Below are 23,005 nucleotides of genomic sequence, written 5' to 3' on the forward strand. Positions count from 1 at the left end.
AGCGATCCTGGACAGCAACTGTTAACAGCCTTGGTCCACAACACAGTACTGGTCAATGATGAGGGGGACCTGTGGATAAGGGGACAGCACTGCCAGCACCTTAAGAATAGTGGCCGAGACACCCTGCATGACAGCATCAATACAATTTGAAGTGAACAGCAGACATACATAAAGGCCAACTGGCCTTGCAGAATGCCCACCATGAGGGTCTGTCTGCCTGGTAGTGGCAGGTGAACAACAGAATTACTGGAAAATGGTCACTGTCACAAATATCATCATGGGGTGACCAATGCAGGGAAGCCAAGAGAGCATGGGAAGAGGTAGTGAGATCGATAGCAGTGAAGGTGTCATGAGTGCCACTGAAGTGGATAGGGGAACTGTCATTGAGGACACACAAGTCAACTTCTGTAATACGTTGTTCACTTACGAGGACCCTACCCATTGAAGTGGCATTCCCCTACAGAGGGTTGTGTGCATTGAAGTCCCTGAGGAACAGAAACGGGGGCGGGAGTTGTTGTACTGAGGTAGACAGTTCAACATAAGGAAGTAGCCTACCTGGAGGGAGGTAGACATTGCAAACTGTGATTGCCGGAGTCATTTACACACTAACCAATATTGCTTCCACATTGGTACAAAGGCGAATCTGAAGTGCAGACCCCTCCAGATGCTATCCCGGAGCCGGCATGAATCCAACAGAGCGCCAGATAACCATGAAACATTGGAAAGTGGTCATCATGGAAGTGCATTTCTTGAAGAACAAGACAGAATGCAGAATACAAGGAAACAAGACTCTGTATTTCTGGTAGGTGATGATAGACTCTGTTGCAATTCCACTGTATTATTGTGTGGTCTGAGTCCAAGTTAGACATAAAGAAACTGAGGAGGAGGTCATGTCATTCGGTCAGTGGTTGTCACTGAGAAGGATGGGGTGACATTCATGAATAAGAGGTCAGACTCAGATTGCGATGAGAGAGATGACACCTCCAGGGGCACTGCGGGGGTCTTGTCGTGGGACTACTACTTCATCTCTTTCCGAGGTGGAGACGGGCAGTGAACAGAAGGAGTATAGGGCTCTGCATGACCCGGAACTATAAGAGAGTCGGGAACCTTGGGGAGCACAGATAGTGCTGTTTGTAGTGGTAGTAGGCTTCAAGCCTGAGACATGCCGCAGAGAGGGTCGGGGGGGAGGGGGGGGGGGCATCACTGGCAGGTGCCAAAGAAGAGGGGGCACTTCTTTGGCTGGAGTGAGGGAGTGGCTACTGGAGGGAAAGTCATGGGAACTGCAAAGGAGGGGGATGGGAGAGGGGGATGGGGGTGAGGTAAGGAAGAGGTAGGAGTGAGGAAGGATGTAACAGAGGCAAAAGTTGAAGAAAGTGACACCAGATGGAGTGTTTCATATTTTTGACAAGCCTAAGCTAGGCAATCTGGCGAGCGAGGGAGTGGCGGTCACAACTGACACACACAGGTGGTGGAACACAGGGGCTACCCTCATAGAGTGCGTGTCCATCGTCACCATACAAAGGGTTCCCCATACAGTAAGACATATGCCCAAAACGCAAGCACCGAAAGCACCTCATGGGTGGTGGGACGTAAGGTTTCACATCACATCTGTAGTACATAACCTTGATCTCCTCTGGCAGGGAATCCCCTCTAAGGCCAGAATGAAGGTGCTGGTATTGGTGCAGTTGTCTGTATGACCCTTCTGCACACATCAAACAAAATAAATGCCGCATCGCTCCAGATTAATCCTGGAGTCCCTCGTAAGTTTGGAGGATGAGGTAACTATGAAAAATCACTGCCTGGGCCATACCCAGAGATTGGTGAGTAGTAATATACACTGGGAGATTGCCAAGATAATCACAAGCATGAAGAACTGCAGATTGGGTGGCAGTAGAAGCTTTGATCAACAGGGAGCCTGACTGCGTGTTATTGAGAGACTCCACTTCACTAAACTTGTCCTCTATCCTCTCCACAAAAAACAATGGCTTTGAGGCAGTGAATGTGTACTCATCCATCCTAGTAAAGACAAGGTAGTGGGTAAAGTGTTTCATCCCCAAATGGTGAGCCTGGCCCTCCTCCCACAGTGTAGCCAGGGAATGGAAGGCTGCTTGGTCAAGTGAAGCAGCATTCAATGATCCTTCACCATTTGAAGAGACGGCCGTTCGAGAATGGTCAGATTTTTGCAGCTTGATACACTTCATGTGCCAAGCATTTGCCCTGATACCACCCACTCCGATCAGGGGCTCTCCATGTGTGCCACCCACCCACAGCAAGGACCACCTAGCACGGCGGCTGTTGCTGGGAGTTCCAATGCTCCAGTAAGACAAGCAAACACTCCTTGGCATCCATGGGGAGGGAACAGCTCAGGTATCAGTAACGTGATCCCTGTGTTGCCAGGGGGCTCAACCAGATGGGTACATAACAGCCTCACCACACAGACTGCCTGCACCACACCTCAGACACTAGAGAGAGGGTTCTTCCCCAAATGGCTCGCACTAAATACAGAAAATTTAGAAGTGGAGATCAAATACCAAGGGTGCACCAAAATGCCAAAAAGGATGAAAGAGAACAGGCAAGAGGAACAAAATTGCAAGGAATACAGGGAACCAGGTGGATAACCAGGTCAAAATAAATCAGAACACCAGGAGAGGAGGAGGAGGAGGAGAAGGGGGCAACGGGGATGGAGTGACGATAGGGAGGGAGGGGCAGGATGAAGGAAATGAAGCTAGGGAAGGAAGAACAGGCTGCAATAGCTCAGGGGCCCAAGTGCGCCATGCACAGACTAACAAAATAACCAGGAGCCCCTGGGGTAAGGAGGGGGGGATTCCACCTTAAAATTAACAGCAATTAATAACAGGGTGCTTGTGAACATTAACATGCAACTTTATTTTTCATTTGCGAAAGGATGGCTGAACAATGTCAAGCAGAGAGAAAAGTAATTTGGTTTTCAAGCAAACCATCACTTTATCTCTACTGAATATCCAGACACAGCAATGACAAACTTAAAATAACCAAACATACACCCATTCAACACAACAATTATCCCACGTTCACAGCAAACAATACCCTGTACTATAACACGGAAATACTGACAGATTCACATGTTAGACATTGGAGGCATAGCAAGCTGCAGCATAATGAATGTGTTAGGTAAGAAAGGAGGGAGGGAGAGGGAGAGCACAATTGGAAAATAACATCTAACTGATCACATATTCTACAGATAAGAATAGGTAAAACCTCAATGCACTGCACTACTTACCAGTGCAGTTATAGCTGGTACAGGACCCATACCCATATACTGTGGGTCAAGACCACCTTGCGACCACCCAATGATTTTAGCCATAGGCTTGATACCTTTCTCCAAAGCAAGTTTGTTGGACATCAGTACTAATGCTGCAGCACCATCATTTAAACCTGATGCATTTCCAGCTGTGATAGTACCATTCTGTAATAAGAACAATATACCATACCAATTAATTACATTATTCTAATTAGAAATTAGTACATTTTTATAGTCATTTCTGTTTAAGATACTACAATAATGAGAAGAGAAAGACAGAGTTAGACAGAGAGAGAGAGAGAGAGAGAGAGAGAGAGAGAGAGAGAGAGAGAGAATTAATATCTAAAGAAGAGCTAAGGTTTAAAAAATTAGTGTGCGACTTTCTGATAAGGTTTTTTCATCAACTTGTCTAATATCTATTCTGTCCATTGGGGAGATATATATATATATATATATTTTGGACACCTTTTGCAACAACATTCGCATTTTGTTCTGCAAATTAGTAATATCATTGGTTTGGTTTTTGACGTTCACATCCATCTTATCTAAAACACGTTTACTACAGAGTAATGCAATTTTACACCTTTCTTGTTTATTTTATTGTATGACTAAGTGTGTCAAGCCACTTCCAGTTGGAACTGTTGCATGTCTTCACTTTTTATAAAATGCTCTCCATCTAGAGTTTTCTTGAGTGGCCTGAGTACATGAAAGTCACAAGGTGATGGGTCTGGGCTATAGGGCCGACGCTGAAAACCTGTTCAATACCTATCAGCTAAAGTTTGTTGCATTAATTGCTGTGCTGTAGAGTTTAGCATAAGCTTTGAGCAGCAACACACATACTGTTAGTCTGTTGTGTTGATCAAATTAGTACGCAGCTCAAACATAGTGGAAACCACAGTAGTATGCAAAATTAATTCTTTGAAATTCATGGAGCAAACTTACTAACACAATACCTTTGGAGTCACAGAAAATATGTTGCCATAGCTCTATATGAAATATCCACATTCTGGCTCTCACTTTAACACCTGATAGCACAAGAAGTGGCAATGGCTGAAATTGCAATTGCTCCCTATGCTAAGCTGATCAAATTACATAGTGCACAATACTGCTTGTAAAACGATGGGGTACTTGTAACAAAGAGTGTAACTGATGGAGCCACACCTTATTGACACACAGCATGAAGCATGCATCCTCTAAAAATAGAACACAAGAAAAAAGCTTCATGTCATTCCTAGGACTTCAGACATGGAAAAGACACTGAAGTCATGTGGTATAGCCAAGCACAGGGGGGGAAAAAAACTGAATATTGGGGCACTTAGTATAGTGCCTTCGTAGTTTGGTGTTGTAGTTGACTATTTGATGAGTAACTGCATAATGGCAAGTTTGAGATCAAATCCCACTTTCAACAGTTATTTTTTATTTTGCTGTGTCAATTCATTTAACCAACAAAAAAATCAGAAATTAAAAGAACAGACTGTTTACAGTTCTTAATAAGAGGATTTCAGCCCTCAAAATGGCACCACATGTAGTTCCTCTACTGCTTTATATTCAGTCCAAAAGCCTCCTACAGTCACAACTACGTGGATCCTGCTAGAAAGGGAGTCCACGAGGTGTGTAATAAATCTCTCACATTCTACCACCTGCCATGATGCAGTTGATCATCCGACTGTCGATTACACCACCTAACTATGAAGTCATTATACTAAGAGCTCCAATACTCATGTATGTATTGTTGGTTTCCATGTGTGACATCTCATGGTCTTAAGTGCCCTTTCCATGTCTCAAATACTAGGAATTATATGGCACAGATTTTCTTGTGTTCTTCCAGAGGTTGTGTGCTTCATGCTGATTGTCCATAATATAACTCTCTTAATTACAAGTCCTGTACTTATATGAGCAGTGCTGTAAATTCTGTAATGTGACTGCTTTCTCTGCAACAAAGGCTTTGCATAACATAACAAACAATTCAAATTTTTGGCACGTGGTCCATTTTAGCTCCGGCCATACGTTTTCAAAGGGAGCTGAAGTCTGGTGCAGTAGGAGAAAGAGAAATCTTCTCCCATTCTGCAAACCCCTCCTGCAACATAGCTAACATGTATTCAACAATGATCCTTCAGAATACAGTTTTCATGCTGATGGGATCTTAATATTACCCATGATAAGAGTATACTGGCAGCATAAAATTGAATAACTATCCTGTGCATTATCCCAAGTCTAGCTTCAAACAGCCTTAGATATGAAGTCACAACAAGGTAACTTGTATTTATATTTGGATAAAAATGGACATCACACTTGACCATCATTTGATCTGGAAAATACTGGCAGTCAGAAAATATTGCAGTCTCCTTGTCACAATATGTACTTTCCTCAGCAAATGGTAATCACTAGAGTCGATTATCACTGTTGCCTCTCTTTGATACATGCATGTTTGCTTTGTAATCTAGCATCCTGAAAGTGGAGTCAAGCTGGGTCAACTGACCCAAGAAACTCAGTGGTATGATCATTCATGGACATCACATTTAAAAAAGGATAGTGCTGTGATATGTTAGCAACTTCAATATCTCAGACTGGCATCGTTACATGGCAGTGTCCTGTTCCTACATGCCTACTGGATTCTCCAGTATCACATAGTTCTATGTTTTGCTGCATAATGTGATCAAGAACACCGTGAGGTGTTCCAGCTTCTGACACCACCAAATTCCTTTCCTCAACAACAGTGATGACATGGTCATGAATATCCTGTGGATGATGACGCAAGGCTCAGGTAATGTGGCTGGATTGAAAGCGAAGTTGTTCTGGCCTCTGGCCACAAATTGTTTACTGCCATTGTATGTTGTAGAATGCACGGTGCGATGACAAACATAATCTGTTAACATTGCCAGTGAATACAGATGAATACTGCCACCACATGCAGGAATTACGTCTAATGTGATAAATTACTCCAAAACGATGTTCCCCTTGACCTTTCAATGATGTTTAGCAGTTTGTGTTCATGCAGAGTTTTGGTTACTAAGATATTAGTTAAAAACTGAACACAAGAATCATCACATGCGAGTGTTATACCACTTTCAAGTGGACTTTTGTGCAGCAGTTAGACTAATTGTTCAGTCTGTAGTCGACATATTCAACCTGAGAGAATCAGCAACTATATTGACATTTAAACAATTCTCACTTATTCTTTAGTTTCAGTTGCACATTTTTAATTATATGTGCATGTTTGGATGTGTCTGGATTATCTTCAGATCTAAGCAGTTGCATCAGCAACCTGTCTTTTTTGTGTCAGAACCTCATGTCACAGTACTCTTATATGAGGTTCTGAACAGACAAGAAGGGCTGCTGACTTAACTACTTGCATGATCCACAGACATTGGAACATGGCACACAATTAAAAAATGTGCAACTGAGACTGAAGAATGAATTAGAATTGCCTGAGTATTTACTGACGTGGGCATCACAATTTTAAATCCTTGCAGTCTTCTTTTTTTTCATATGGATAATTAAAAGTGCTTAATAAAACCAAAGATTACTTAACACAATTACACAGTAATATAATAATACAGTTAGGGATAATACAATATGCAGTTACAGATAATCCTAACACATACTGTTTCATATTATCATTCAAGCATAGTCTTACCTGTAACACACACAGACATATTTTCATGAACATAATCCAAGTTGTTGTTGTTGTTGTTTTTTTCTCCCCCCCCCCCCCCCCCAGCAACTATTAAGTAAAAGAAAAGTTCATGCACCAAAGTGTGTCTTATTCATTATGCAAGATCCAAAGGCATATATGTCTTCAATGCTTGTATGACATTCATTGCCAAGCCAAAGTTCAGGAAGAGGCTACCCGAACAGTAATACGACACGATATGAGTTACAATTACATGTATGCACCAATTTTTAAAAATAGGCCTATTGACCTAATCCCTTATACAAGAGTTACTTTTGAGTCATTCTCAATCTATGAAAATCAGTGGGATGCCATGTGAAGCCTCCTCTTGCCAAAATTCAGTAATATAACATTAGAAAACCTGTTTTATTGCTGCTACTGTTGTGTAGTCTGAATAATCAGCTTCTGATAATCTTTGTCCTACTGCCAGGCTGAGATGGACTTAATTATGTAATTAATTTATTATTAATATTACTGCTGTTATATTTTTTGCAGGAGTCAGAATCATCCCACATGGGTGGATTAATGACAGATATTGATGCCAGTTCTGCCACAATGTCACCACAAGTGACCCTTACTGATTTACAGCCTAAAAACTGTCACATCTACAGAGGAAAATTAATTGCACATCAGAATAGAGAGTTGTTTTTCTTACAGCAAGGAAAAAAACAAAAAGTCTGTTACAACTTAACACGGATTCAAACCTCTGCCCTTTTACACACAAAGGATACGGGTTGACCAGTTAACTAAGTGATAATCAGCAAAACTTGCCATGTTAAGTGTATGTAGTGCTTCTGCTACAACTTAACACTGAATCAAACTTCTGCACCTTTAGATAGAAAGCCTACAGGTTGGTCATTCAGCTACAGTGTTGAATGCTTTTTGGAAATCTATGAAGATTAAATTTACCTATTAATCTGTTTACAAGATATAGTGTATGAATAATGCAAGCTGTGTTTAATGCCAGTGGATTTTTTTGAAGCTATGCTGCCTTTTACAGAGAAGCTGCTTCTATGATCTCACTATCTACCCAGTAGAGTTCCTTCACTTTGTGTATTTCAAGCTGACAGAATCGATTGCGCGCACACTAATAAAGAAATCTTTCCAAAATTTGTCTGAATTGCTCCTCAGGCGTCTCTACAAGTAGCAATAGGCTAATATTTTATTTTAATTTATTCTTTAGTTATTCCAAAAAAAATGTGACCAAAAACACAAAACAAAAACATCTTCATTTCAAATGTCTGGCCCATTTTATTATTTTGTCAAGTTTCACAAAGCTGTGCTATTACTCTATGTGCAATATCCTATAAATTAAGAAAACTGTTTAATTTCTGATTTCAGGTAAGATTTGCAGACAGCAGAACTTCTGTCATGAACACTCCTCATTTTGGATAGAGCAACTTTAGCTCCTTGCATGGGGCCCGTAAATGATGAGTGAATTTCTTTTTTAAAAAAAGTTGGCCAAGAATCAAAAAATAATGTGCAAAACGAGGCAAATGGATCCATAATTTTTTCTCCCCACATTCTGTTCTAAGTAGCTTGTTTCCACTCAGATAATCTCAATTTCCTTAACGTTTTGCCAAATGAGTTATGTCATTTGCAAACACTACACTGGTTTACTAGAGAAATATAACAAAAAAAGTATTCCTTCAAGTAATTCAACCCACAGCCATGGAGCTCAACCACCATTAACAAGGAGAAATTAATGTCTAGATTATCTTGTTCTTTCGCCCTTGTATGTACATTTATGTTTTAAAAAAATTCATTCACCACCTTCATTATCTCTTCAACATTAAAGTTAAACAACAGAGGAAAGAAGATGCAATCCTGCCTTAATACGAGCTTCAATCTTTATAGATTTTTCGCTTTCATTTTTCGTCATTTTATTTTTGTATATATTTTAGACTGTATTTGTCAGTCTCTGTTCTTTATGCCAAATCTTTATAGGATTTCAGGCTTCTTATTACCCGTTTCATTGTCAAAAGCTTATACAGAAATGCTGTGAAGGTATCCTCATTTAAGTTATCTTGTTTTATTGGCACACAAGATCAGAGATGTTGGATGGATGGATTGATGTGCCTAAGGGACCAAACGATGAGATCATTGGTCCCTTAATACTTTGTATGGTATGTCAAACCAAGAGTAGTCCCTAGAGAGGAAGGACACAGAAAGCAAACCTCAATGGACTCAATTGTATCTGTTTAAGGGTGAAGGTTGGAGAGTTGCCCAGCCCAGAAAGCAGCTGGAGGACACCAAGACATTTTATATGATCGGAGACACACCCTCTGCATTTGACCAGTGCTTCCACATCCTCCATTATCACAAGAGAACTAGCTACACAGACAAGATCAAATCTCAGGAAAGAGAACAATGATGAGTATGTCAACCATCACCAGAGAGTAAAAACCACTTTCATCGGTAAAATGTAAAACCAAATATGCTGCTTTGGTATCATCCACTACAGACAGGCACCACACCAAGAGTGGGGTGGATCTTCACATGACAGGATATGGCCATGGGTCAGCCAAGTGTGGCCAATGCAAAGCCGACAGAGGACAGTAGATTCCCTGCAAGAAACACGAAGGGAAGGAAACCATGATATACCAATACACCTTCCAAGTCTCCAACAACTGTAGGTGTAGAGTCAATCGAAGATCCGGTTAGAGTACCCCATCTCAAAAGTCAGCATCCTGCTGGCCAAATTGTCAGCATGTTTGTTCCCTGGGATTCCAAAGTGACCAGGGGTCTATACAAAGATTACCAACCTTCCAGCATGGTAGAGGCCATACAGGAGATCCTGGCTACTCAGAACCAATGGGTGTTGAGAGTAGCACTGGTCGACAGCCTGAAGACTATTCAAAGAATCACTGCCAATCACTGCATCTTGCATGTGTGTAGGCAAAAGTGGTTCATCTGTCGACAGTAGAGCCATCAGTGTAGACCATGTCTGAGCCCGGGAATGCATTAAGGACATCCAGGACCAGAGGGTGAAAAACCACAGCATGTATTGAACCTTTTGGTCAGAAGGAGAGATTGAGGCATATCCAAGGATGGGGTACACACACAATTTCTGCCTGACAAGGGCAATAGTGGGGAAAGATGGCACTCACAGCACAGACTGTAAGAGAACTGCGATCATGACTCCAGACCTTGGCCCCTATTGTGGGAGGTAGATCTTCCTACCAGGACAAAATACATGGTAGTTCGGATTCTCTGGGGAGCAGCAAATGTTTACTGCATATTGAGCAGCAGCTGTTGGTGCCTGATATGTAGGGGAGGGGTCCCAGCCTGCACAAGTAGGCTGTTCACAGAGCTGGTCCGAAATGCACCTGTTGCAAGCTGGACCCTAGAATGGTGTATTGGGTCCAGCATTGGCAATGCTGAGACACATGCCAAACTCCCATAATCAAGACGCAACAGGGTCAGAGCTTTGTAGAGCTGCAGAAGTGTAGAGCGGTCTGCACCCCCAACTGGTGTTATAAAGACAGTGAAGAGTATTAAGGTGTGACCAGCAAGTTCACTTAAGTTGGCGAAGATGGGAAAGCCATATCAATTGGGCATCAAAGACCAAAAAATGATAAGCCTCCAAAACATTGAGCATTTGTTCATTGCAGTAGAGTTCTGGTTGGGGATAGACAGTATGGCAGCAACAGCAGTGCACAACACATGCCTCAGTGACAGAAAACTGGAAGCCGTCAGTGAGAGTCCAGGTCTGCATCCTTCGTATGACACCCTCAGTCAGCATTCTCAGCAAAACCCACATATGAGGAGTAATAGTAGATGCAAACAGTCAGCACACAGGGAGAGTTTCACTGTGCATCCCCCAGCTGCAGCTAGACCATAGACAGCCACCAGAAAAAGGGGCACACTCAATACATAGCACTCTGGGACCCCATCCTCTAGTATATGGGGAGTAGTGTAGGAAGCACCAACTTGAACCCGGTAAGTATGATGAGGTATGAAGTTCTGGACAAAAATTGGTGGGCTTATGTGGTGTCATAAGCTCTACACAAGCTGAAGAACACAGCAATAAGATGTTGATGCCAGGCAAAAGCTGACTGAGCAGCTGACTCCAGGTAGACCAAATTGTCAGCAGTAGAACAGCCTTGGCGAAAACTAGTCCGGGACGGACCCAAAAGACCATGAGACTCAACTTATCAACACAGCTGTTGGCTCACCATGCATTCGAGCAACTTGCAGAAAACATCAGTTAGGCTAATTGGGCAAGAGATGTCCATCTCAAGGGGCACTTTACCTGGTTTCAGAATTAGGATGATCATGCTTTCACGCCACTGAGAAGTAAACTCATCCTCACTCCAGATAGGGTTGAAAACTGCAAGGATCTGATGTTGGCAATCCACTGATAAGTGTTTGAGCATTTGGCAGTGGATGCAGTCTGGCCCTGGAGCCACGGCAGGTCGGTTGGTTGGCTAGTTTAAAATATGGGGAGGGGGAAGAGACCAAATTGCGAGATCATCGGTCCTTTGTTCCCGGTAAAATAATTCTCAAGGGAAAGAAGAAAAGAAAGGAGACATACAGCACAATAACAGGAGGAAGGAAGAACCAGAAGAACGACAGAAGGACAACCAACACTAGTATGGTCAAAACAGGAAACGGAAACCACAGAGGGAAGCAAGAAACAGGTAGAAGGGGTAAAAACAAGAGAACAGATGAATGTGGCTGGTCGACCATGAGAATAAAAGGGAAAAGCCAGCCACTCTGTGACACATTAAAACATCCACCCTAAAAGCATTAGAGTGCAGAACACGAAGGAACAAAGGACATGTGCTAAAACTTATATAGAATGATAAAACCCACCGTCACGTATAAAACGTAAAACTAAATTAGCCGATGAGGTGCTGTCAGCTAAAATTAATGGCAACGAGTCCAGTAACTGAAGAGTCCATCGCAGGGCAGCCAAAGAAGGACAGCTCACAAAGATATGGGCCACTGTCAGCCGCGTGGCGCACCAACACTGAGGTGGGTGCCACGTCAGGGCAATGGGCTAGGGCACTGAGGAATACCCCCTCACTGAATGGAGCATTATAAGGTTACCGGTGACATGTAGTAAACTGTAAAGGAAGTTGCTCTTCTCTCTGAGGACACAAACTGCAGGTTGATAATTTTCATATGAAGATGCTCGAGCATAATGAAAAGCAAAATTTTCAGCAACATTGTCAGCAGCAGTGCAGACATCACCACTCACACAGATACAAGGAACACCTGCAAAGAAGGCATACATGGTTCAATTGTAGCAACATACCCCTCCCAGTATTCTTGTTTCTGTAATTTTATGAGGTGGCAGACCTGGGCACGGAACCATTTAATGGCAATGAGTGCTCCATTAATTCACGTTGTTTATGGTGCTGGAGAGCCCATCTGGGGTCTCTAATCACCACAGCGATTTCATGGGTCCACCAAGGTACTGTCTTCTGATGGGGGTGATCCCAAGGAAGAGGGGACCACTGAGTCAGCTGCTGATAGAATGGCTGCAGTTGTACTCTGGACAACCACATCGGTACCTCCATGTGGTGTAGTGAGAACGGCGATGGCAGTGGTGAAAGCATCCCAGTCAGCTTTGCAGAGAGCCGATCTGGGTAGACACCCAGGTAAGTGAAGCCGAGGAAGGGTCAAAACGATTGGAAAATGATCACTGTCGCACAGGTCACCATGGACTCTACAGTGCATGACCGGGCAAATACACTGGCTGCAAATGGAAAGGTCATTGGCCAAGTAAGACCCACACACCACACTGAAGTGTGTGTGAACACCAGCATTCAAGAGGCAACAATCGAGCTCTGCGAGCAAGTTTTCGACAGCTTTGCCATGGCCAGTTTCACCCCATAAAGGGTTACAGGCATTGAAGTCATCCAATATAAGAAATGGTGGGGTGGGCTGAGGAAACAGTGCAGACAATGCATTCTTAGGCACTTCATCATCGAGTGGAACACACATTAAAGATGGTAAATTCAAGTGGTATCTTCACATGAACAGCAACAGTCACAGACTCCAAAGTTGTACTGAGTGGCATAAAAAAAAAATCTCATTTTGTTCATGATTACACCTCATCCTCCAGTCCTGTCACAGGCTTATCCTACCCCATCATAGGCCAGGCCCCCTTTGAAAGCAGCGATGTCCTATATGAACTCTGCTGCAAACACAGCATAGCTTTTTGTGTTGGTATGACTATCAACCAGCTGTTCACCAGGAGTAATGACCACTGTCAAACTGTCACCAAGAACAAAGTTGACCACTGAGTGGCACAACATGCACAACTTCAATGGTTGCTTCACAACCTGGGCCACCTGCTTCCTTCCCTCTACTAACAGCTTCTCTGAACCATGCAGATAGAAGTTATCCTTACAACATCTCCTCTGCTCCTGTAATTTCCCTGGCTTCAATTACCAGTAACTTACTGCCAATGCACCCTCCATACAAGAGTTTCCCCTTTCTCCATCCTGTTATCCCCTCCCAATTCATGTCCCCACATCACCTTTAGTGTGCATCATTCCCCACCAGCTCCAATGACCGTGCCTGTGTACTCGCCACCTCTCCATCCTACATTCCTAGCCAGCATACCAGCTGTCACCCTCCAAGCTGAAAGCCACCCACCTCCAATCCCTCTCTCTGCCTCCCACCTACCTCTACCCACCCCGCCTGACACTAACCCCATAACCAAGTCCACCTGCCAAAACGCATCACCAGCACTGTAGTCCAGCCGGCACCATAAAGGGGCATTATGTGTGTGTGTGTGTGTGTGTGTGTGTGTGTGTGTGTGTGTTTTTAACTCTAGCTAGTAAAAGGGTTACTCCACATTCTAGCGACTTTTCTTTCTTTCTGTGTAAAATTACATACAAATCAATGTTTCTGCTCTCCAGTGTCTCCTTTAATCCAGAAGTATTTATATTCTATCAGAACTTCCCTAGAACATTAATAATATTTTATTAGTGCGAGTTCTTGGTAACCTACCAAAAGGCTTCTTGACTGAGTCAGTGGTGTTGGTCCCAGATGGTGCTACAGTCCCATTGGGAATGTTTTTATTTGAAGAATTTGGAACTATTGTTCTCCCATGAGCAGTTGGGCAAATAATGATTGATCTTGACTGTCCCCATGTTATACAGATGAATCTAATATAACCAAGGCGTGGCAGTGCCCTAGAGATTGACTAATGACAAGTTTGCCTCAGCAGTTATCCAACCACATCAGCACGGGGTACACCCTGCAGCTGAGTCCCTTTTTATTTTGATAGGGGTTTGTGCTATTCTTGTCACCTGGGTTGTTCATCCCGGAGCCCCATTTCCTATGACACAACGTGCCCAGAGCTTATGTTTATAAAGAACTCGCAGTGCTTGTCAGTTGTCAGTTTGAGAACCATGGTTTCACCAGACCTGTACCCAGCCAACACTTCCAGAGGTTGCTGAGATGCTCCCTATTTGGCATGAACCAAGGGTCGTGCTGAAATTACTAAATGTCATGGACGTGAAAAGCAGTCCTTCCTCTCTACAGCAATAAGCCAGAGTATTTCATATGTCACTCATGGCAATTTCACATCTGCCTTTCTTTTACTCAAAATGGCCAGCAAAGCAGCATTTCCTTCTTTATTGTACACTGATGGCCATTCAAAGTGCAACAATTTGAAGACAACATCCAACAAATGTCAAATAGGGATAAAGTATATTAAATACTTGGATATGCAAAGATTAGCATTATTTCAGGGCAACTGTGTGTCTCTTCCCCTCCCACACGCACACTTGGTAACTGCCATCTACATTCTGTATGTAATGAAAGATTAAGAAATGGGCTTCTCAATCATAAACCATATTTGAATGCTGTCTGTCTGTGAGAAGATCATGTTATGCCTCCTCATATAAGAAACATCTACCAGCATGTGTTGTAATTAGACAGTGGCAGGAGTGCAGTCTAGATTAGATTAGATTAATCATTCATTCCATAGACCCATAAAAGAGGGAATCCTCCTGGGTGTGGAACATGTCAGATAAACACATTACAAACATGTAATTAGAAAAACTTGAGTTTCATTAATTTTAATGATCCTCAGTCAATAAACAGTAAAATTATGTACATGAGTTAAATTTAAACTTCTAATATTTACAGTTTTAATACTTACATCTGCTTTCATTAAATTTATCATTCAGACATTAGCTAGTTTCTTGGCTATTACAACCAAGTATTGTCAAAAATTAAATTATTCATTTCGGTGATCCTCAGTTAAGAACAGTCAGATTATGAACACGATTTAAAATTAAACTTCCACTATTTCCAGACTTAAGACTTACATCTGCTTTCCATACATCCATCATTCACACAGTAGGTAGTTACTTGGCTGTTACAACCAAGTATTGTCAAAAATTAAAGTATAATAAATTTTCATTAAAATGGTCTACTGCACTTGTTGAGAAACTCATGGATGGAACAGAAGGAGTTGGCCACCAAAAATTCTTTCAAATTATGTTTAAACTGTGCCCTGTCTGAAACTAAACTCTTAATGGTTTCTGGTAACTTATTGAAAATATGCATTGATGAATACTGGACTCCTTTCTGGGAAAGAGTAAGTGATTTTAAATCTTTATGTATATTGTTCTTATTCCTAGTATTGATACTGTGTACTAAGCAGTTAGTTGGAAAGAGAGATGTATTATTTACAGCAAATTTCGGAATAAATATACTGAGAAGCTGTGGTTAATATGCCCAATTCTTTGAATAGGTTTCGACATGATGTTCTCGGATTTACACTACTCATTACTCTTATTATACACTTCTGTACTCTAAAATTTTTTTCTCTGTTTGTGGAGTTACCTCAAAATATGATACCATATGGCATAATGGAGTGAAAATAAGCAAAATATGCCAGTTTTTTTATATTTGCATCACCTATGTCTGACATCATTCACATTGCAAACACAGGCTTGTTTAGGCACTTTAACAGTTAATTAGTATGTTGCTCCCAACTGAATTTATTATCAAGTTGCAATCCCAAGAATTTTACGCTCTCAACTTCTCCTATTTCCATGTCGTCATATTTTATACGCGCACCAGAAGGAAATCTCTTGGAAGTTCTGAACTGCATATAGTGGGTCTTTTCAAAGTTTAATGACAGTGAATTGGCTATGAACACTTACTAATGTCAGTAAAAATTTGATTAGCTGACCTTTCTAAATTTATATTTGATTTACTATTTATTGCAATGTTTGTATCATCTGCAAATAAGACAAACTTGGCATCTGGTAATGTGACAGATGACAGATAATTATAACACACAAGAAACAGTGGTGGACCTAGTATGGGACCACCACATGTAATTTCTTCCCAGTCAGATGATGTCTGATTGCCTACTGCTGAATTGTTACGTAATGACACCCTTTGTTTTCTATTAGTAAGATATGACAGTAGAAATTAAATTGAATGACAATGTAACTGATTTCAGTAACTGTTCACTGACAGTGTTTAAAATCACCAGCAACCACTAGTTCTTTGTTTTTTAATTTTAGATGAGATAATAAATCTGGTTGAAATTTCCTGAAGGTGCTCTGTATATGGCTACTATTATAAAGGACCTATTATGAAATTCTATCTCTGTTGCACATGCTTCTAAGTGCTGCTCTAAGCAAAATTTATTAATGTCAATATTCTTAAATTTAAAACTGTTTTTAACAAATGTGGCAACTACTCCTTTCTCCATGTTTTGTCTACAGAGGTAGGAGGCTAACTTAAATTCTGTAAGGTTTAACATATCTATACAAGTGGTCACATGATAGGCCTATCGAGGCTACAGTGCTTCGGTCCATGATATTTCTACTTATGTTGGTCGGGATTGCACGACTCATAAATATGGAATCAATGGGTTTAGGAGGATTATACTCAATGCCATGATGGAACTGGTGGCCCCACAACTAACACCCAAGAAAACAGACATTGTTTCTTCACAGTGTAGGATCATTCAGCCACATTACACACTATGAGTCAGGAAATTGATTTCTTTGCAGCAAGACAAATATCCACATGGACAGTGCAATGAAGTCTGGAGTATCATGAACTCTCAACATGGTGACAATTGCTGTGGCTTCCCTTGATATTGTAGCAGATGTGAGCGAGCCCACAGTGGTGCACCAAGAAAACAAACATTAGCAGATTGCATCTGTCATTGTCATCACCACAGATGTCAGTCATGAAGTGTAATGGTATGGGGTGGTATTGGGTACATAATACGCTCACCTCTGGTTAGTGTAGCAGGTAATTAGGACAGCAGGTGCTACATTACCAACATGTTAAGGCCATTGGCTGTGTTCTATCTTCAATGTCTGTGATATCTTTCAACAAGATAATGCATAACCACATACTGCCTGTGATGCCCTGCTCTACCTCAACATAGAGCATGTTTGTTTCCTTGGCTGGCACATTCTCTATGCCTCTTATCCGCTGAAAACATATGGGCATAGATTGCCAAAGGCTGGCATACCACCACTCACCAACAAGAACAATCTGACTCCATGCCCAGTAGGGTTAGAGCTAATGTTGCTGGCAGAGATGGCAGCTCAGTGTACTAAATAAGTCACCCTGTAAGTGCTCAAATCATCTATAAATTTAATCTTATATTCTTCCTACTATACTGTACATGTACAATAAGGAAAATTTCACTATTTGCTATCCTTCCTGGTGTTGCAGTTTAAATGGCTAGTGCAGTGTATTTAAAGTGAAATATTCTTAGTAATCTACTGAGACCACTGATCTCTAGCTCCAGGGATTTTCAGTGTGTTGTTCCAGTTCTAATTTCATTTGTTTATATGTGACTGATTTATATACAATGCCCCCCCCTTCCCCCAACACATTCATGCACTTTTCTTTCATTTGTATTCATGACTGCATTAAGGTATGAATCTGTACCCACATGCAGATACCCAGATGTGCCATGCAGCCTAATAATTGGTTCTTAAATATTTCTCTAAGCATGTAATAAACCAGTTAATGTCGTTTCAGTATCCAAAACTTTTGGTGCACATTTGCTGTTCTATGTCTTTGGAAAAGGATGTACACTAACCCCAACAAAAATACTATTGCATAGCCCCATAAGTATTTTTCCCTCTTGTTTTCACCCCCAGTAAACATCCTCTAATAATACTATCATTGTTTCCCTAACTGATAATAGCATTCCAAAAATACTGGATTATTGTCTTTCGCAAAACTGGAAGGAATCTGAAAACTTGACAACTGGCTGAGTCTATTGGAGGCACCTTGTTTTCGAATTTGCTTCTTTGCACTGGAGAAACCAAGTCTCATGCTGCAGTATATTAGTTGTTTGTCTGATGATTTAGGGAAGTCAGAGAGTGTCTAAGATAGCGAATCATCCAAGACTTGAATCAAAGCAATGAACACCCATACCCAAAGCAGCCATTTTTTCTCTCTTTCAAGAGGTTAATACATTGCCTCCTTCTTCAATATTGCACAACTAATGTTCATTTTATAAAAGATAACAAACTCATGATTTCGTAAGAGATCAATAATGCAGTTTCTCTCACTGTCATTATCATAACAGATTAATATCTATGTAAAAACAGGTCTCAAAAATTTCACTACCTTTCGGAAAGTTGGTTTCAGCCTTTGCAAATTTTCAATTTTCAGATCCTTCCTGGGATGTTCGTCAGTTGATACTAACGTAGTTCCATCTCTCTGTGGTACAGGAACTGGTACAATTTCCTTATCAAAGTGTCCTTCTTGCTGAGATTTTGCATAACGATGCTGAGACTGAAGGGCAAACTCATCTTGTTGCTCACGAGTAATTCCCTCTTTGTCAGCAATTCTTTCCGCTGAAACATAAGAATGCCTATATGAAACCTGCTAAAACAACAAATTATTTTTACTTCAACTATTTTCTTTCATTATAGTTACAAAATTTACAGTTTTCACATTAAGCTAAAGAAAGGAACACAAATTAATTGTATCAATTCACTCCTGATAGACGAGAGTTTGGTGCACTATCACTTATACACAGTGCAAAAGCACTCATGCATAGCAGCACTGACAGAATAACACAAGAAAGGAAGTGTTATATAGTATTTAAGCATTGTGTAACACACTTTCAAGAGGAGGAAACAAATACTGGAATAACAGTAAGACACTGCAGCTAACACATTGGTTGTGTGACTTATTTCATACCCAGATTTTGTACACGATATTATATCAAAGGAGTTTATTCCAAAAACAAGATGTTAGTCATGCCATTTCTAATTTCCAGTTACTGAAATAAAGTATTTTTCATTTCTCTTCAGTTGACATGCATTAAACAGAGCTACAATTTTATCAAGATATGATCTGATGCATGGATTACTCTCTTTATGATCTATCTGTAGATTTGAATTTTGTTATATGTCATCACAACAACAGAAACTTTACCTTTCATGTATCTACAGAGACAAAAGAGCAAAGGGAGTGTAACCACATTATATTACTATGCATGCCAAACAATGTTACTATGCAGCAACATCATATCTCTCAATTGTTATTGAACAATGAAAAGCATATTCAGTGGCTCATTCTATTGAAATTACATTTCCTCTTCAAGTCTATTCAAACTGGCCTGCAAAGTTCCGTACCGTGTCATAATATTCAACCAAGATCACAGTTAGTCAACAGTGTGTTGATCACACTCCATAACTGACTATAATGTAGTAATGGCCCATGAAGTTCAGAAGCGTCTCCTTTTGCCCAATACCAAAAGTTGTGTTTGCTTAAGGAATGACAAGAGACCACTCTCATCCTGTCTGTGGTTAACTTCAAAGCAGCAGACAATTTCTTTGAAGAGCTTCAAACATGAATCATTATTGATTGTTCTCACTTGAGTAGCATTAAATGTTTTGGAAATATACTGTATTCTATGTGCTTTTTACAAATAAAGATTACTGTCTTCCTTATTTCAATTGACTTCTTACTGTCATTTGTGATTTGGGGTAAATTTCCTATATCCAATACAGCTCAAGCGTAACGGAGTTGGTTGGTTACTTAGTTAACTCCACGTATCACACATCATGACATGATTTCTATTGAAATAATGCAGTAAAAGTTCATTTAGAAGCTATGTACACAAAACTTGTATGTGTATCTGGACATACTTGCTATTTACATATTACTAAATAGCACAAGAGAATGTGATTGTATTATTCTGGGAATTATTGAAGACAGGATGTATGTAAGTATTATACTGCACATAAATTAATATGCAAAGTCTAGTATGCTGACTAAATTCTAATAAGTAATGACACACACACACACACACACACACACAAAGAAATTCATTCTCTCTCTCTCTCTCTCTCTGATCGACCAATCTAAAATCATCCTGGAAAAAAGGTCTACTCTTGCTATAGTTAGTCAGTTGTCAGAATCTGTACACCTTCCTTCAAAATTTCAACAAATCACAAAGTGAAATGCCACATGTTTTATCTGAATGTTTGAAAAAAAAAAAGAACTGCATGGAGGAATACTCATCAATTTACCATAAACAATGAGTGTTTCAACATCTCAAGTCATTAGTTTTTACAACAAAACAAGACTGACATGAGAATATAACCACAAGGTGTCTGGGAAGTGTGCAGAAGTTCTGCTGGCCATTGTGAACAAAAACCTTAATATCAGCATATGGTCTATTCTGTGCAACTGTTGAGAGTCACATGTAAACATTAAAAACTGCTGGTAGTTTTTCTAACCATGTTCAAGTGACATTTTTAAGATACAGGCACTATTCTTATGTGACAAATATTTTAAGGTATGTTATAAAAAGTTTTCAGAAGATACTTGCAAACTGCACCACTTTCTTCACTCTATTTTTGAAACTTATTGAAGTAAATGATTGTTGGTTATTGAATGTAGCTGTGATGTTTCTTTCCAGCACCAAAACCACACATTGTGTATGCAATCAGTGAGTTCCATGTGTTAACATTCCATCTGAAAACCTTATCCTTCACTTAATCTCATCAATAATAAGCCAGGGGGTTGATCTCTGGATAACTGAGTGACCAAGTAATATGACCTCCCTAGCTATTTCACAAATTAGGAAGCAGCACACAGAAAATACCAGCTACCTACAGTTCCAATAATGAGGTGGAGCCTATCATGATGAAAACACACTGCCACGGGCGGGGGGGAGGGGGGGGGGGGGAATTAGAACACTTGAAGAAATCTGATGACAGCATATGACACCTGGGAGATAGTAGATGTACTGATAATGGTTGTTTCATCATCATCATCATCATCATCATCATCATCATCATCATCCACCAACAGTCACCATAATGGCATAGCTACCAGAGTGCCATCTGTTTCTACACTGTAACAGGGAATGCTCGAAGCCAGAGGGCTCAGCGTGGTGCAAACATGTGACATAAGCAGGGGGAGACACTAGGGCTTCCTACAGCCTACTTAGCGAGTTCGAAAGGGGTCAAATTTGAGCCTTCTGAGGCGGGATGGTCCTTTTGGAGAATTGCCACACAAACTGGATATGTTGCATCAGTTATGTAACGATGCTGGTCTCAGTGATCATGTGAACTTTCTGAGACCCACAAGTGAGTTTCTGGATGTCCACACAGCACAGACGCCCACCACGATCGTCATATTGTAAGGTCAGCAGTGGTAGGTCATACAGCTACCACAGAACAGATAATATGGCTGATGAGCCCAAATGTGTTAACACAAAGTGTCGCGAACCAGTTATTAGCTATGGGACTACAGGCATCTGCACCTATAGCCCGTCTTCCACTCACCCACAGCATTGATGTACACGGCTTGAATGGTGCCACCAGAGGACCACTTGGAAGATGGAATGGTGCATCGTGGTCTTCAGCCATGAAAGCAGAGTCTTCCTGCATGCAAGTGAAGGTCGTTTGCATGTATGACATAGACCTGGTGAGCGCTGTCTCGTAGAGTGAATTCGTCCAAGACACACTGCCCCACACCAGGTTCTATGGTCTGGGTGTGATAAGCTAAACCTCTTGTTTACCTATGGTGTTTCTGGATGGGATGCTAACTAGTGCTTGGTATGCACGGACTGTTGTTGACCCAGTCTTTTGCTGTTCTTGCAACAGGAAGGTGAGGTGTTGTTCTGAAAAGATAGTGCTAGCCCACACATTGCCTGTGAACCACAATGTGCTCTGTAAGATGTGTAGCAACTTCCCTGGCCAGTACAAAACTTTGGACTTGTCTTCAATCAAGAACGTGTGGAACATAATGTGACACACAACCCTTACGTGAACAGGTTGAGCAGGCGTGGCATAATGTATCCCACAACAGTATTCACCATCCGTATGATCAACTGGATGCCAGAGTCAGCATCTGCATTTCTATCCATGGAGGTTACACCATGTACTAACGTGGGTGTTTCAGCATGGGTCAATACTTGATAACGCAGAACTGCTTGTGCTATTGATCTGTAAACATGATCATTTCATGTACTCCATATGCATTTTTTGCAACAATGAATCTTGAGTGTATTGGAAACATCTAAAGGTGAACACTTTTTGTCATCAGTGTACATAATCATATATCTAGTCAAAGGAACATTCAACAGTCCTAGTACTATAGCTTGCAAAACACAGTTATGCTTGTCCCTCCGTATCACTGTGGGCTCTTAACACCATGTTCAATGCAAACTGCACAGCATATTGCTTGAGAAACAATTCAGCAATTTTTTATCCACACTATTTTGCTGTTTTTGCTTTTTTAATCACCAAAAGTGACTTATGAATACTAGAGGTAAACATAGTGTCAGCAATGAAAATGATTCCTAGTATCAAATGTCAATTGGTTTCAACCTGATATCAAAGCTGCAATCTCTGTGGATGGACGCAGATTTTGCTCGTGGCACACAAGAAAGGTTCTAGTATTTTACAATTGGTCATATAGTAATTACTGTAGCTTCAATACATGTACTTATTCATTTCAGGCTTGTAATATGACTACAGTGGGCCTCATCAATAATTTTCAATTGTTCCTCCACAATCCATCAATGCATGCGTTTTGATGATACATGAGCATTACACCTTGGC

The 23,005-nt window shown here is 40.9% G+C and overlaps 1 protein-coding gene across 1 annotated transcript in view; it reads right to left on the reverse strand.

Annotated features, from left to right (window-relative positions):
- LOC124556561 (acetyl-CoA acetyltransferase, cytosolic-like) overlaps nt 1-23,005 on the reverse strand; it is a 73,347-nt gene that overhangs the window by 16,315 nt on the left and 34,027 nt on the right. The window contains exons 5-6 of the mRNA XM_047130517.1: nt 18,546-18,775; nt 3,260-3,445 (exon numbers count right to left, since the gene is read on the reverse strand). Of these exons, the coding sequence (XP_046986473.1) occupies nt 3,260-3,445; nt 18,546-18,775 (416 nt within the window). The remainder of the gene's footprint in view (nt 1-3,259; nt 3,446-18,545; nt 18,776-23,005) is intronic.

Source organism: Schistocerca americana, chromosome X (genome assembly GCF_021461395.2).
Source record: "Schistocerca americana isolate TAMUIC-IGC-003095 chromosome X, iqSchAmer2.1, whole genome shotgun sequence".
Taxonomy (NCBI): Eukaryota; Metazoa; Arthropoda; class Insecta; order Orthoptera; family Acrididae; genus Schistocerca; species Schistocerca americana.